Source organism: Athene noctua, chromosome 1 (assembly GCF_965140245.1).
Source record: "Athene noctua chromosome 1, bAthNoc1.hap1.1, whole genome shotgun sequence".
NCBI lineage: Eukaryota > Metazoa > Chordata > Aves > Strigiformes > Strigidae > Athene > Athene noctua.
The window spans coordinates 140642191-140657166 of record NC_134037.1 but is presented as its reverse complement, the minus strand read 5'-3'; the positions used below and the strand labels follow the sequence as shown (position 1 = coordinate 140657166).

Genomic DNA, 14976 nt, shown 5'->3' with positions numbered 1-14976 from the left:
AAACACACTGAGACCTTCCACTGGAGACTAGTGTGCTCTCTGTGATGTTTTATGGTCAGCATGATTTTAAAAAAGGGCAGAAATTGAAAGGCCAGTGAAAAAACATGGTTAATTAAATGTGAAAGCTGCTGTCCTTGTTTGGACTCTGTTAATGGTATGACAAGCTCTGGTAAAGAGCTTAACTGGCCAGATTAAAATTAAAAAATTGTGTCAGTCCATCTGCTAGCTCCAGGGAATTTATTTCCATCACCTTTTCTTGTTTCTTCACTAAAGCAGAATACTGCCTTTGAAAAGAACATTCCCGGGATGTCTTGGTTGACTATTTTTACCTAATGTTTTTTTCAGAGATAATTATATGTGACGTCAAGATATTTTCAAGAAGGACAATGCTCTTGGTTGGTTCAAGGATACCTTAAAGACAACAGCTCTTTTGTTAAAAGGGATTTTCTTTTTTTTTCCCTTGCCTTTTTTTTTTTTTTTTTTTTTTTTTTGACACAAATAAGTATGTTTGGTTTCATTTGGAAAATCTTTGTTTGCCTTCTGGTTTTGGGAATGATTAAAAGCAATCTTCAAATAGTTGCAGGTAATGCGGAAATCTTATTTATGTTCTTGTTTTCAAAGTTTACCTATGACAGTGTGTAGAAATAAAAGTACCTCTCTGCTTTAATTATAACAAAGGGAGATAATACAGAGAAATGTTTGGTCAAATCTGTGCTATGATACCAGTGTAAATATGGAATACTTACAGTGATTTCTAGGAGGTATTACTGTACATTTATGCTGGTTTAAGTGTAGAATGTAGCTACAGGAGGCAAGTTTCTCCCACTTTGAGAGACATTAAATACTGATAAGTTTTTTACTTGGTACTTTTTCCCTTAATTTTGTATTAAATCTTAAAAAGTGAAGTTCTGTCTCTTGCTTATGGACACTGAAGATGGGTCAGTTTGGGTAAAGATGGGGCTTTTGCCTTACTGACCTTTTTTTTATGTTCTTTTCTCCCTCTGATGGTGGTCGTCCGCACTAAAGATGACTGTTAATATACCATGAAAATAGCCACGTTCTTCATCTTTCAGTCATCAAAGTCAAAAGGTGCTATTGACTTTGAAGTTGCAGAGTAAGATCATAGTCTGTGGGGTGAAAAATGCTGAACACTTATTACTGGTTTTTCTCTGATAAAGGGCTCATTGTGATGATTCTTCAGACATGTTTTCTGGGGAAAAAGTGAAAGAAGAAAGTTGAATTAACTAATTTCAGATTAACTGACTGATGACTGTGGAGAACAGAAAATTAGGCTGTCAGACTAAAACCAGATAGACACATTCTCCCCTTAGTTGTAACGTTTCCTCTGGAGTCATGTGGAACAACTAACTTAAGAGGGAATTTAAAAAAATCTGAAAGCTGAGAGCCCTTTCTCTTTTTCCTTTTGCAAGGGATATAATTGTTTCTTGTGGAAAGAAAGTATGAAATAAGGGAGTTCCTATTAATTACTTATTTAATTTCTGGCCCTGAAAGCTTCTAAATACATGCTTATTCACAAATACAGTCCCACTGACATAAGCCAAATCACAGAAGGGAAGTTAAACACAAAACATTAGCATTCAAAGGGTTAGAGCTTTAGGTTGTTTTACCATTTGATGGGATGCTGTAAAGACCTTACAGTTTTTTATAATAATGCAGTCATACAGATGACAGAAAAAAGCACAGTTAGATCATTCAGAGACCAGAGCAATGGCATTAAGATACATATAATTGCATCACTGTCTCATCTGAGAAATTTATGTGTGGTTTTAATTTTACAGCAGAAGGCTATTCAGCTACAGAAGGAGGACAGGCTAAAGGTGGTTCACCAACCCCTCAGCTCAGTAGCTGGCAGTTAGCAAACCCTTCTCTGCCTCCTGAGTTGAAAAAGCTTAATGGCATCGTGAAGGCTGAACAGGTCAACAAGCCTTTGCTGTTACGAAGGAAGCGGTCCATTCTGTTTCCCACTGGAGTTAAGATCTGCCCTGATGAATCTCTTGAGCAGGCTATTGCCAACCATCTGAAATATTTCAGACTCAGAGGTAAGTGAATGTATATCTCATGTGTAATTGACAAAGAATATCTATTTATGAAAAAAAAATAGATTAAGCTTTTAAACATAGGTATTAGGCCATAGGAAATAGACTATCACCCAAGAAACTTAGTTTTCTGTGATAATCTTCCTTATGAGAGCTGTTCTGAACTAAAAAAACGCCTTCTGGTTACACTTGTATATCATACATAGGGACTCTCAGTCCCTAAAATGACAGTTAATGTTTAATAATTACTAATCCTTTCTCATAGAAAAAATTGAATGCTAAGAAAAATAGGTGTTATGTACAGGTTAGCTAAATGGCAGAGCTTACTGTTTTTATTTAGTGTTCTTCAAATTCTGGTAGAATTCAATGAGGGATCTTTCAGAAAAGATTAAAGTCAGAGACATTGGTGTCTCAGCCACGTGACTTTTAACTATGGCTTGTTGTGCAAAGTGTTGTGTCTTCTGTGTCAGGCTGTAGTATAATAGAGATGAAGCCTTTCTTTTAAGATGTAGATGTTGGTGTGACAGAGCTTTCTCTGAAAAGCTGAAATATTCCCAGTAAGGGTTTCTTTCATGTGATGAAATATTACAGCTATATGATGTATTTCAAACTTTTCTGTCTGACACCATTGGAATGGGGCATCACGGTCATGCAGCACTTTCTGGTGTTTTTGTGTCTCTGTATTGTAGCATTCAAACAATTGATAGTGTCTTAACATTTTTGCACATAATTGGTAAAAATGGGAAAGAGCTACTGTCACTTAGGGGAGAAGGAAAGGTGTTCAGAGACTCATGTTTAATGAGACTATTTGGATTGCCTGTAGAAGAAACTCCCACTGGTAACTCAGTTTATTCACTTAAAGCAGTGAAAAACAATTAAAACTGGGAGTTGTTGCTGAGTGTCTACATAAAAGTAAATATGAAAAAGTGTATTTGGAGAACAAAGTGGAATTATATGGGATCAGAGTCTCATTCAAGTATGAATTGCACCCAGCTTGTGAGGGATGTCAATACTGATGGTCATGCAGGCAGTTTGACAGGTGTTGCAAGCTTCTTGTTTATATCCACCCAGTAACACTCAATTGTTCTTTGTTTTGCTCAAAATGAATCCATATTATGTGTTTTAACTGCAGTCACCCCTCAGTTATCTGTGAAAGAGGTACATAAGGGTATTAGACTTGGAAGCTGAATTAGCCAGTAAAAGAGAAACAAGATAAGGATTGCAAGGTGGCATGGCTTGCACCATTTCTCTATCCTTTGCCAGTTAATTGGGTAAAAAAAAGGCTGCTGGATTTTGACAGCATGGCTCAAGGTTAATACTGCTGCTCTGCCACCTCCAAGTTGTAATTACTCCGGTGGCTACCTTTCCTAAACTCTGTCTGCATTTTTTCCTACTGTCATCCACTGTCTTAAACAACTCACTGTATGCTCATCAGTGAGTATATCTTCTTTTCACAGCAGTAGATCAGGTAGTCTCTCTGCCAGAACTGTTGTTGTCAGCCAGAGCTTCAAATAAAGCTGCAAATCTAAAGAGGGTGTTTAAGGATACTGACCAAAGAAGGAAGTAGACTGTATTCTAGTGTGTCATAGCTGATGAGAGACAAAGACTTTGGAAAGATTTTGGAACATTGGAAAGAATAAAAGGTGTTTATCGGGAGTGAAGTTCTATGCATGATTATAATCCCTAGATTTGGTAATTTTGGGCATAGCACTGAGCTTTCTCATTTTCCCCTTCCTTGGGTCACTTCAAATCTGTTTACTGAAGTGTTAGAAATATTGATGCTATGTTCTGCACACGGATAGAATTGATTTGATGCTGAAATTCTAAATGTCACAAGGTATTCAAATCTTGCTTAATAATGATGAAGGCAAACAGAAGCCATAAAAAGTACCTGGCTAAAAAAGCATACAAAAAATATTGTATTTATTATATGTCAAGGATCTCAAGGCAAAACTCCCCGCTCTAGTAGACCCCAAGACTACTACCCTCTTCTGTTTTTTCAGGTAGGTAGTGACGACAGCACCAGGAGAAGGCCTAAAGCAATGAAGAGAGATTTCAGGTCCTTGGGGAAATTGCTTAAGGGGTCGGGGGCATAAATAGTGTTCTTCTCCATCCCTTCAGTTGTGGGGATGGATGAAGAAGATTACAGGGGAATTCAACAGATGAATTTGTGGCTCCAGGGCTGGTGTTACCATCAGGTATTCATATTTTTCAATCATGGGTTGGTATACAGGGCACCAGACCTTTTGGCATTAGATGGGATGCACCTGTCCTAGAGGGGGAAGAGGGTCTTGGGGCAGGACAGAGCTTTAAACTAGATTTGAAGGGGGGAGGGGGCAAAACATCAGCCCATCTGAAGGGCATGTATACCAATGCACACAGCATGGGTAACAAACAGGAGGAGCTTGAAGCCATGATGAAACAGGAAAATTATGATGTTGTGGCTATTACAGAAACTTGGTGGGATGTCTGCCATGGCTGGAGTGTGCCAGTTGATGGCTACAAGGTCTTGAGGAGGGACAGACAAGGCAGGAGAGGCGGTGGGGTAGTGCTGTATGTCAGGGACTGTTATGATTGCTTTGAGTACAAGTGTAGTGAAGACAGGGTGGAGTTAGAATCAGGGCGAAGGCCAACAGGGCAGATGTTGAGGTAGGAGTCTACTATAGGCCACCCACCCAGGACAGAGAGGTGGATGAGATATTTTATAGGCATTTGGGTGAAATCTCACGATCACTTGCCCTTGTTCTTGTGGGTGACTTTAACTTCCCAGACATCTGCTGGAAATACAACACAGCAGAGCAGGACCAGTCCCGGAGATTCCTGGAATATGTGGGAGATAACTTTCTGATGCAGCCGGTGAGAGAACCGACCAGAGAAGGTGCCCTGCTGGACCTCCTCTTTGTGAACAGAGAAGGGCTGGTGGATGATGTGGCAGCTGGAGGCCGACTAGGGCACAGGGATCATGAAATAATAGAGTTCTCTATTCTTAGAGAGGCCAGGAGAGGGGGAAGCGGAACTGACATCCTGGACTTCCAAAGGGCTGACTTTGTCTTGTTTGGGCACCTGCTTGACAGGATCCCCTGGGAGACGGTCGTGAAGGATATAGGGGCCCAGGAAGGCTGGGCGCTCTTTAAGAAGGAAGTGTTAATGGCTCAAGAGCAGGCTGTCCCCAGGTGCTGTAAGAGAAGCCGGCGCCAGAGAAGAGCACCCTGGCTGAACAGAGAGCTTTGGCTGCAACTCAGGGAGAAAAGGAGAGTTTAGAGTCTTTGGAAGAAGGGGCTAGCCACACACAGTGATTACAGAGAGGCTGTGAGGCTATGCAGGGTGGAAATCAGGAGGGCTAAAGCCCAGCTGGAAATTAATCTGGCCTCAGTAATCAAGGACAACAAGGAATGTTTCTATAAGTATGTGAGCAGCAAAAGAAAGACCAGGGAGAGTCTCCATCCCCTGCTAAATGCAAGAGGAAACATGGTAACAAGAGATGAGGAGAAGGCTGAGGTGCTTAATGCCTTCTTTGCCCGAGTCTTTAATAGCAAGACCAGTTGTTTTGAGGGAATCCAGCCTCCTCAGCCAGAAGACAGAGACTGGGAGAACGACCCCCCTGCAACCCAGGAGACAGTCAGTGACCTGCTGCATCACACGGACACACACAAGTCTGTGGGACCGGATGGGATACACCCGAGGGTGCTGAAGGAACTGGCTGGGGTGCTCGCCAAGCCGCTTTCCATCATTTACCAGCAGTCCTGGCTGACCGGGGAGGTCCCGACAGAGTGGAAATGGGCCAATGTGACGCCCATCTGTAAGAAGGGTCAGAAAGGATGATCTGGGAAATTACAGGCCTGTCAGCTTGACTTTGGTGCTCAGGAAGCTGATGGAGCAGCTCATCCTGAGCACCATCATACAACAAGTGTTGGACAACCCGGGGATCAGGCCCAGTCAGCATGGGTTTATGAAAGGCAGGATCTGCTTGATGAACCTGATCTCCTTCTATGACAGAGCGACCTGCTTATTGGATGAGGGAAAAGCTGTGGATGTTGTTTACCTTGACTTTAGCAAGGCCTTTGACACTGTTTCCCACAGCATTCTCCTGGCAAAACTGACTGCTCGAGGTTTGGATGGGCACACGCTTTGCTGGGTAAAAAACTGTCTGGATGGCCGGGCCCAAAGAGTTGTGGGGAAGAGTTCAATCCGGTTGGCGGCCGGTCACGAGTGGTGTCCCCCAGGGCTCGGTGTTGGGGCCACTCCTGTTTAACATCTCTATTGGTGATCTAGACGAGGGGATGGAGTGCACCCTCAGTCAGTTTGCAGATGACACCCAGTTGGGTGGGAGTGTTGATCTGCTCGAGGGTAGGGAGGCTCTGCAGAGAGACCTGGACAGGCTGGAGCCATGGGCTGAGCCCAACTGGAGGAGTTTCACTAAGGGCAAATGCCGGGGGCTGCCCTTGGGCCACAACAACCCCCAGCAGCGCTCCAGGCTTGGGGAGGAGTGGCTGGAGAGCTGCCAGTCAGAGAGGGACCTGGGGGTGCTGATTGACAGCCCGCTGAACAGGAGCCAGCAGTGTGCCCAGGGGGCCAAGAAGGCCAATGGCATCCTGGCTTGTGTCAGCACTAGCGTGGCCAGCAGGGACAGGGAAGGGATCTGACCCCTGCACTCAGCACTGGTGAGGCCGCCCCTCGATGACTGTGTTCAGTTTTGGGCCCCTCACTACAAAAAGGACATTGAATGACTCGAGCGTGTCCAGAGAAGGGCAACGGAGCTGGTGCAGGGTCTGGAGCACAGGTCGTACAGGGAGCAGCTGAGGGAACTGGGGGGGTTTAGTCTGGAGAAGAGGAGGCTGAGGGGAGACCTCATCACCCTCTACAGCTCCCTGAAAGGAGGGTGCAGAGAGCTGGGATGAGTCTCTTTAACCAAGTAATAAGCCAGGACAAGAGGGAATGGCCTCAAGCTGCACTAGGGCAGGGTCAGACTGGCTCTTAGGAAGCATTTCTTTCCAGAAGGGGTTTTTGGACATTGGAATTGGCTGCCCAGGGAGGTGGTGGAGTCCCCATCCCTGGAGGGGTTCCAAGAGTAGGGTCGACATAGCGCTGAGGTATATGGTGTAGTTGGGAACTGTTAATGTTTGGTTGTTGTTTGGACCAGATGATCTTCAAGGTCTTTTCCAGCCAAGATGATTCTGTGAAATAACATGTCTGGCATGAAATAATATGAGTGATGGTTCCGTCTCATCCCTGACACATCGTATGCATTGCTCATACTCAGCCAATACATTTTTGAAATGTGTTTGTAGATGGTCTAGTTCTATGTCCCTTTTACATTTTAATTTTTATATGTCAGCATAGGCTTCTAAAAAGTTTGACTTTTCCCATGAAAGACATTCCCTGGCAGTTACTGATGTATTGCTGGTGAGAATAGTTTATGTGCTAGAGTTTAGTATGTTAGTGTTCAAAGAAAAAAGTCTTTCATGTGGATTAGCTAATTGACATTCAAATACTTTAATTTAAAATCCTGGTTGTTGTGTATATTGTTCACAGGTTGCTATGTTATAGGCCATATACAGCAGCATTTCAGCAATAGGCGATTTCTCTGCTTGTGTGTATATTGATTTGGTTAGTGAGTGCTAAGGAATTCTTTCCAGGAAAGATCTCTTAGGAGGTGTCTGTCAGTCTTCCTTATCAAAACTCATTGCAGTTAAGCCATTTAGCTGTGCAGAAATTGTTAGAGAGGAGAAGGAATTGGCCTTATGTTACCTCAAAATAGAATATTCAGCCTGATTCAGTGCTCCTAGCCACCATACACAGTTCAACTCCTGAGAAGCTCTAATGGGATTTAGCTGAGATTAAAGTCCATCACTGCCCACAAATGACCAGAAAGCCACCCTACCCCCTACTTAGATGCTCACTGCTGTCATGTGGTGCCACTTCTGTTAACCTGAGAAATCCCTGAGTACAAACTGAGTGTAATAGGCTAGTTGTCTCCCATTTGAGAGATAAATGCATCCTGAATGGTAAAGCTGGAGCCACAGAGTTGCTGTATCCTACCCAGGAGCATGAGAGGTAGCCGTAGAGGAGAATTTGTGAGAGACAGAGAGGGAGAGGTATCATCTCATCACAAATCTTAGCTGGAGGTTTTGAAAACAGTGAAAAATCTTTAGGAAAGGAAGCTTCAAATAATCTTTTACTTCACCCCTTCCTGCAGATTTATAGGCCTGAAAAGAGCTTGTGCCTGCCTGTGTGGATTTCTTTTGGATGAAAAAAATTATTTCAAGCTTTTCAGGTTATTCTCCATTATTATTATAATTATTATTATCATCATCATCATCATCAAGTATTGAGTGTAAACACTGCATTTGAAGCAGGTAAGCTCCCAAGGACTGGGCTTCTTGGCTTCTGGATAGATATGCTGGGATTCATACGGTCTTACTACATTTCTGTCAGCCTTTGATACCTGTTACGGCCTTGAAAAGTCAAGACTTGCCTACTCTAAGTGCCTATGATACTTTGCTCAAGTGGAAGTTCGCAGAAGGGCATGGGCCCAACGTGCTGATCTTTCAATTTTTCCTATCTCCTCTCACCTTGAAGATAATTGTCTCAGGGATGAGTTAAGTGACTTTAATTTCTGAGGCATTTCAGGATAGACTACATGCAAAATGTACTTTGGAGAAAAACTTCAGAACAAGTCATCTGGTTGCATTCTTGGTTTGCGTTCTGGTTTATTGTGTCAGTCAGTTATACGTCTTCTGTATATCTCCTTCCTTTCCTGCAGACAGCTGGAATGATCATATCTCTGTAGCAGGGAGCATTTCTATCTTATAAGCCTTCATTTTTCTAAAATTTGAATCTTCAGAGGAAAACTGCAAAGTAGCCAAGAGATCAGTTAACATTAAAATACAAGTTATTTATTCCTGCAGCCATGGGATGAAGAAGTAATTTTCGAGAGGAACTTACCTGCCTACCCACATGTACCTTCAAGGCACTTAGCTTGCTGCCTTAAAAGCTTGATCTCGATTTTATGATGCTTTTGATCAGTATTGTTTGCCAGGGATTAGAGGCCTCATTGCAAATCCTGTCTTCTCCCGGGCCTGGTGTTGCTAATGCTGTCCCATATATCTGTGCCTGTGGCTACCCCTGTAGCAGGCTAGTGAAAGTCTGGCATGAGATCTAGCCATAAAGACAGGCTCTTCTCACATGCCCTGAGGGCTGATCTGCCAAGGGGGGTGGCATGTGGCAGCCCTGCTGGGTCTGCTCAGCAGTTCCTTCCTGATCCTGGCAGCACTGGCTCCTTGGTTGGTTGGTTTTTAAGGGGTTTGTAGCTAGCCTTAGAAACCCAGTTCCTGGAAAAGATCATAACGCAAAGCCTGTACAGCAGATTTATTTTACTAAATAGATAGAGTGTGTTAACACAGCATATTGTATTAAGTAAGCAGCTTCAGTCATAACTCTGAACTGTTGGACGCCTGTCAATTTATTGTAAGATCTGATGCTACAATTTTTTTCCATTCCCTATATACATTAAACATTTTATATTTAAAATTTGAAGTTACATTGCTAGTCAAACAGCTTACTGGTAAAACTGTTCGGTGTTGCCTCATTGTGTCCTCCAACCCCCTCACCCCTTCATTTTCCTTTATTTTCTATTTTGGTTTCAAGGAGCGGCTATTTTAATTATTAGTCAAAAGTTGCTTCATTTATTGTCAGCATATATAGATATGTGACACAGACACTGGCAAATTGCTGGAAGGTCAGAAGAAAAAGGTAGTGAATTATTTTTATACAGTAAAATACAGTTATTTACAGTATTTATTTTACAGTTATTTACTGTATTACAGTTATTCAACTTTGTTTACATTTTTATGTCTCCAATTGTTGTCTACAGAGTGCCAGAATGCGTATCATCTAGTTATGATAAACATGTTTTTCTTATACGGGAGTTAACAAGAATTTGTTGATAAGAAACTTTGAAAAACCTCCCTTGCCAGCAGATAGTTGAAAACCCGCCACAGGGTTGGGCTCCACCTTTGCGTTAAAAGAAGGTTAATTACATTTATTAGAGAACTTGAGTGCACTGTGAAGGTGGTGTCTCTCCAGTTCTCTGGGTGGCCATGTCAGTGAAGCCATAGTAAGAACTGTCTCTCTCTCTGACATACCTGAAGGAGAGATGGGAGAGAGTCCTGCTTGTTTCTTTATTTACGTGAGCGTGATGTGAACCACACTGAAGAGACTGTGCTGTTATTTTTCTGTGCTTGGAGTGGCAACTCTCATCTAACTACAAAACATTGAAAAGGTATATGAGAAATACCGAAAGAAAATTGCTCCTTTTCTTAGCCAGGCTATGAGTACTCTTGAACACCATATAGGTAAGCATGCCTGGGGATGGTTCTCAGGCTGAGCCCTTACAGCTGGGGTTATACTGCAGAGCAATCCCCTGCTTTATAAACTGGCTAGTTGGAATAAGCACGACAATGACAAGACAAACTGCGTGTCAGCAAGGTTGTGGGGTGACCGTGTGTGGCAAGCAGCTCACCATTGGCTGAGGATGCAGTTTCCTGAGCAAGGCTAAGAGAGGTGTTTAAAGGGCAGTTGTGGTCGTGTTTGCCTGGAGTTTTTCATCCCTCCCTGTGTGTCAGAACTAACAACTCTCAGACTACTCGGGAAGAAGACATGGGACAGCCTTTTCCTTCCAAATAAGGAAGCAATTTGTACCATGTTGTCCAAGTTGTTACTGCTCACTGCAGTGGAAATAGCTAGATAGGACACAGGCTAGAGTGGACAGGATGTGGCTCTTTATCTACATCCCCTATCCTCTTTCCACAGAAAATATGACCCTGTTCTGACAGCTTAGGTCTGATTAATGGGCTTGGAACCCACAGATGGCACGAAGCCTTTGGGACTAGAATTCAGTGGGATGTCTAATTCCAAATGAAAGGAGATGCCACAAATCCTTAATCTATTAGGAGGTGACTGGGACAACTGTTCATACAGTAGCAGCTTGTATTCAGGCAAGACACTGTCTCATCACATTTATTTGAAAAAAGGAGATTAATCTTATTTAAGAGCATTAGGGAAAACTGCCTTCAGTTATTACTGCCAATTATTACTTGCAACTAGAAAGCCAGTCCTTTGCTTGTTGCCATTTGAAAACTGTAGGATTAGACAGTGCCACTGCAATGTATTTGCAAGCTATTGTCATAGCTTCAGCTCCTACTGATAGCCTGCTGAAGACTTATCCCAGCCCCAGGGAATAATTTAATTGCAGGATTGTTGCTGTAGAATGTTGCACCTGGAATAAAAGATCCATTAGTCAGAATGCAGGATACAAGTGCCACCAAAAGAAATTAAGCAAGTGGTATTCCTTAGTGTAGGCGTCTGGATTTGACACTGGACTTTGGTCTTTTCCTGGACACCCAACTCTTCTGAGTAGGATGGTAGAGAGGATACTACAAATGTCATTCTGCTTCAGGAAGCTTATTAGTACTACAGCAGAAATCCCAGAGCAGGATTATGGCTTCATTGCCTGAGGTCTGTGCAGAGGTCATATAGAAAAGTGGTCCCTGCCTCAAAGAGTTTGCTTCCTGAGCTGCTGAGGAAACAAGCACAACTTGAGGGGAAACCTGAGAGGGTGCGTGGGTGCTTGTAAATTTGGCTGTTTATTTCTGATTAATAAAGATGCATAAGCAAAAACGATTGGAATCATCTCCAATACTCCTTACCTAATTACTGTGTCTTACAGATGAAGTTAACTACCTGGAAGGTGGAGGAGTGCTAGAGCAGTAATGTACTACTGACAGTTAATAATGCAGAGTTTGAGGACTCTTCTCTAGCCATACATATCAATGAGCTAAGGCTAATCTCTGTGTAGGATATCAGTCAGCAGCGTGGCATGGAAGTGAGAGCTATCTGTGTGTCTGTAGAACTCCACAATGAAGAAATGGTCTCAACTGCTCCGATAAACTGAAATTTGGAGTAGAGAAAAGAGCTTTTTCTGCATGGTACCATCCAGCATGACAGAATGAGTGAAGATTTAAGAGTGCTAGCTGAATGTGAAACAGTTCCTTAAGGCTCTTATTTATAAAGCCTTTGCATTTAAGAAGAATGCCCATCTCTCTATTGAATGAAGATATCTTTCCATATGTGATCTGTGTGTTAAGTTTTACACAAGTACATTTAAATGATTTTGGAATTCAGAATACAGAGCATCAAGAAGAAATAGCAGTAAGGTACTGGTTTTGGCAGCCTGGAGCTTATTTTTAAGCTGACTGAAGAAAATGACTTTCTGAAGATAGTTTCATGGTCAGTCTCCTGTCAGGTCTTGCTTATGTTGTCAGGGCTTTCCCTGAATGCAAAGCATTCCTCTGCTGAAATGTGTCTATATAAGTAGTGAAATCCAATTAAGGCCTCAAAGTAGGTTTGTCTGCTACTATTCCAGGCCGATATCTGCTGCGAGTGATTTTTAGAGTTGTTCTCCTTTAACATTGTCCTCTTCCAGGACATGAGGAGAATCCTATAAATCTTCCTTTCTTCCAGATATCCTGGGTCACAGAGAGGTTCTTGCTTGAACATTATTAGGTGGACGACTGCTCTGATTGGCAAAGAGCACCTGCAAGACTGGGAGGTTAAAGCAGCTGCTGTAGTAAAGGACAGTTTAACTTTTAATTCATAGACTGTCCATTCAGAGTTGTCCAGTTCTTTCTGAGTGCATAATTACAGTAGGGTTAGAGATTGACATTTCTTGGCATATTAAATTGCTGTGTCATCATCCTGCCTTGTTTTTCAAATTATTAATGTAAGTATAATTTCTGAAACTTACTTTAGATTCCATGTAAAGGTGAATCTAAAGGAATTGTTACTGACTGAGCCTCTAAAACTGTGATCAGTGCCACCGTCATTCTTACAAAGTAAGCTCCAGCTCTACTTTCTGTGAGGACATTTGCCATACTATTTTGGTTTTCAAAATTTTCTAAAAATTTGACCCACTGATCAAAGGCAGTTTCACTCAGTAAAAATACCGTTGTTCTTAATGGTTGTTAGGAGACAGGTGCTATCTCTCTTGCTCTCCTTTTTTTCTTTAATGAAGTAACTAATTACTTCAGTGAGAAAAAAGCTGGGAGGGAAGTAGTGTGAGTGTGGAAGATCCACCAGATCTTCATTGTCAGCCTCTTTGATGCCTTATATATTTAGATGTTGGTGTCTAGTCACTGTGTTCTATATGTTAATCTATTGAAAAGCATACAATATCTGGACAATACTATCTTGTCCACCCATGCCATGGAAGCACTCCTATTGTACTAACACCAGACCTTTCTTGTTTCTACAGTGTGTCAGGAAACAGTCTGGGAGGTCTTCAAGATATTCTGGGATAGGCTTCCAGAGCGTGAAGAATATCTCACCTGGATGAGCCTGTGTGAGGAAGGAATGATGAGTATCTTTGAAATAGGCACGAACTTCAGTCAGTCTGAGGAACACCGGAGTCTGATTGTAAAGGTGAGTGTGCAGCTCCCGGTTGGTGTTTTCTCGTGACCAAGGGCATAATGTCCCACTGCAACACGCAGCTTGGCATATCACAGGAGTACAGCCCTTAAAATGGACAGGCATGAGTATCCCAGCTGTTGGATCCATAGGTCTGAGATCAGTTCCGAACAGAGTTGTAGCTGATCTGATGGAGGGAAAAGGAATGATGACAAAGAGAACATTGTCTTCAGTAGGTATGATCCTGACAGTAGGTGATGTCTAAGACCCCTTGTCTGAAAAAGCAGCATGGCAGGAGGCAGGCTGTGGCTCGTTGCCCCCTGTGGTGTGCAGCAGCCTTCCTGCTGCGGCGTGGAGATGTCTTTGGTGTGAATGGCTCTTCAAAGCATGAAGTTCTGAGCTGTATTTCTGATGCTATCAAGGCGTATGGCAAAATGACCCATCTGATGTTTTATGTTGCTGTAGGTTTGTGATGTCTGTGCACTGCAGCCTGACTGAGTGTGGCTGTAAATATAAAATGCTTTGGTGTCCTATGAAGACGATTGATAACATTGTCACCATGGGGAGTTGCAGAGGTTAAAATCAGAGTATGAGTGTGAAACAATTTAATAAAAAAATGCTGAGAATCTTGGTATATTTGCTGTTATTTCAGTTGAAGCAAGCTTATTTTAGCTTAAAGCAAATAAAAGGAGCATTATGTTCAACTAAAGAAGCCTATCTCAAATGAAAAATGAAGATGTTTTTTCAGGAGTTTGTGAATTTTAAAATTAAGTGCTTTGTATGCATCTAAGATACAGTAGATATGTTAATTTCTCTGGATAAAAGGCTATCTTCAAATGTAGGGTGGTTTATGGATCTTCTTTTAAGATTACAATGTCTTCTATTTTTGCAAGCTAATGGGTGAGTAGTTTTATGAAACTTATGATAAGTCTTTACAGATTCTACAGCGTTATACATTTATGTTCCGCTAGTGTGGATATGCTGACATTTTTCCTTTCTGCTTTATGGACTCCTACGCTAGCAATGTTCATTAGGGAATATGAGTATGAAAACTGTTGTGAATAATAGAGAGAGGTTTTTTCTGAGCCTGCGTGTTAGTCTTCACAGGTGGATGCCAGCCAGAGTTTGCCTCTGTGATGTCTGATGGTACTGTTATCCTTGGAAGACTTTGCAAAAAGGTGGAGACAAATGAAATTAACGTGAACTTTTTACGTGTGCAGTGAATGTATCATTGCTTTATGTAAGATTTTGGCAGTGAGATGATCTATAGTGGCAGCTTATTAAAATAAATCGAGATGGTTCTTGGAAGCAGGATGATGCATCTAATTTCCTACTGCTGCTTTACCTTTTTGGGTATAGCCCCTCGGCATTACAATAGAGTCAGGTAAAGTTCTCTGTTTGACTTATTCAGACGGTTTATGTGTAATTTAGGTTTCCTCTCTCCCATAGATGGATA

The 14976-nt window shown here is 42.1% G+C and overlaps 1 protein-coding gene across 7 annotated transcripts in view; it reads left to right on the top strand.

The window, feature by feature from the left end:
- The first annotated feature begins 475 nt into the window (after positions 1-475).
- The window catches only part of IMPG2 (interphotoreceptor matrix proteoglycan 2), a 64142-nt gene continuing 49641 nt past the window's right edge, over positions 476-14976 (top strand). For 5 of the 7 annotated variants that reach the window (XM_074898281.1, XM_074898296.1, XM_074898273.1 and 2 more), the window contains exons 1-3: positions 476-583; positions 1800-2060; positions 13369-13535. In XM_074898281.1, the coding sequence (XP_074754382.1) occupies positions 505-583; positions 1800-2060; positions 13369-13535 (507 nt within the window). In that variant the 5' untranslated portion in view covers positions 476-504. The remainder of the gene's footprint in view (positions 584-1799; positions 2061-13368; positions 13536-14976) is intronic. The other 2 variants (XM_074898324.1, XM_074898290.1) reach the window with 2 other exon arrangements.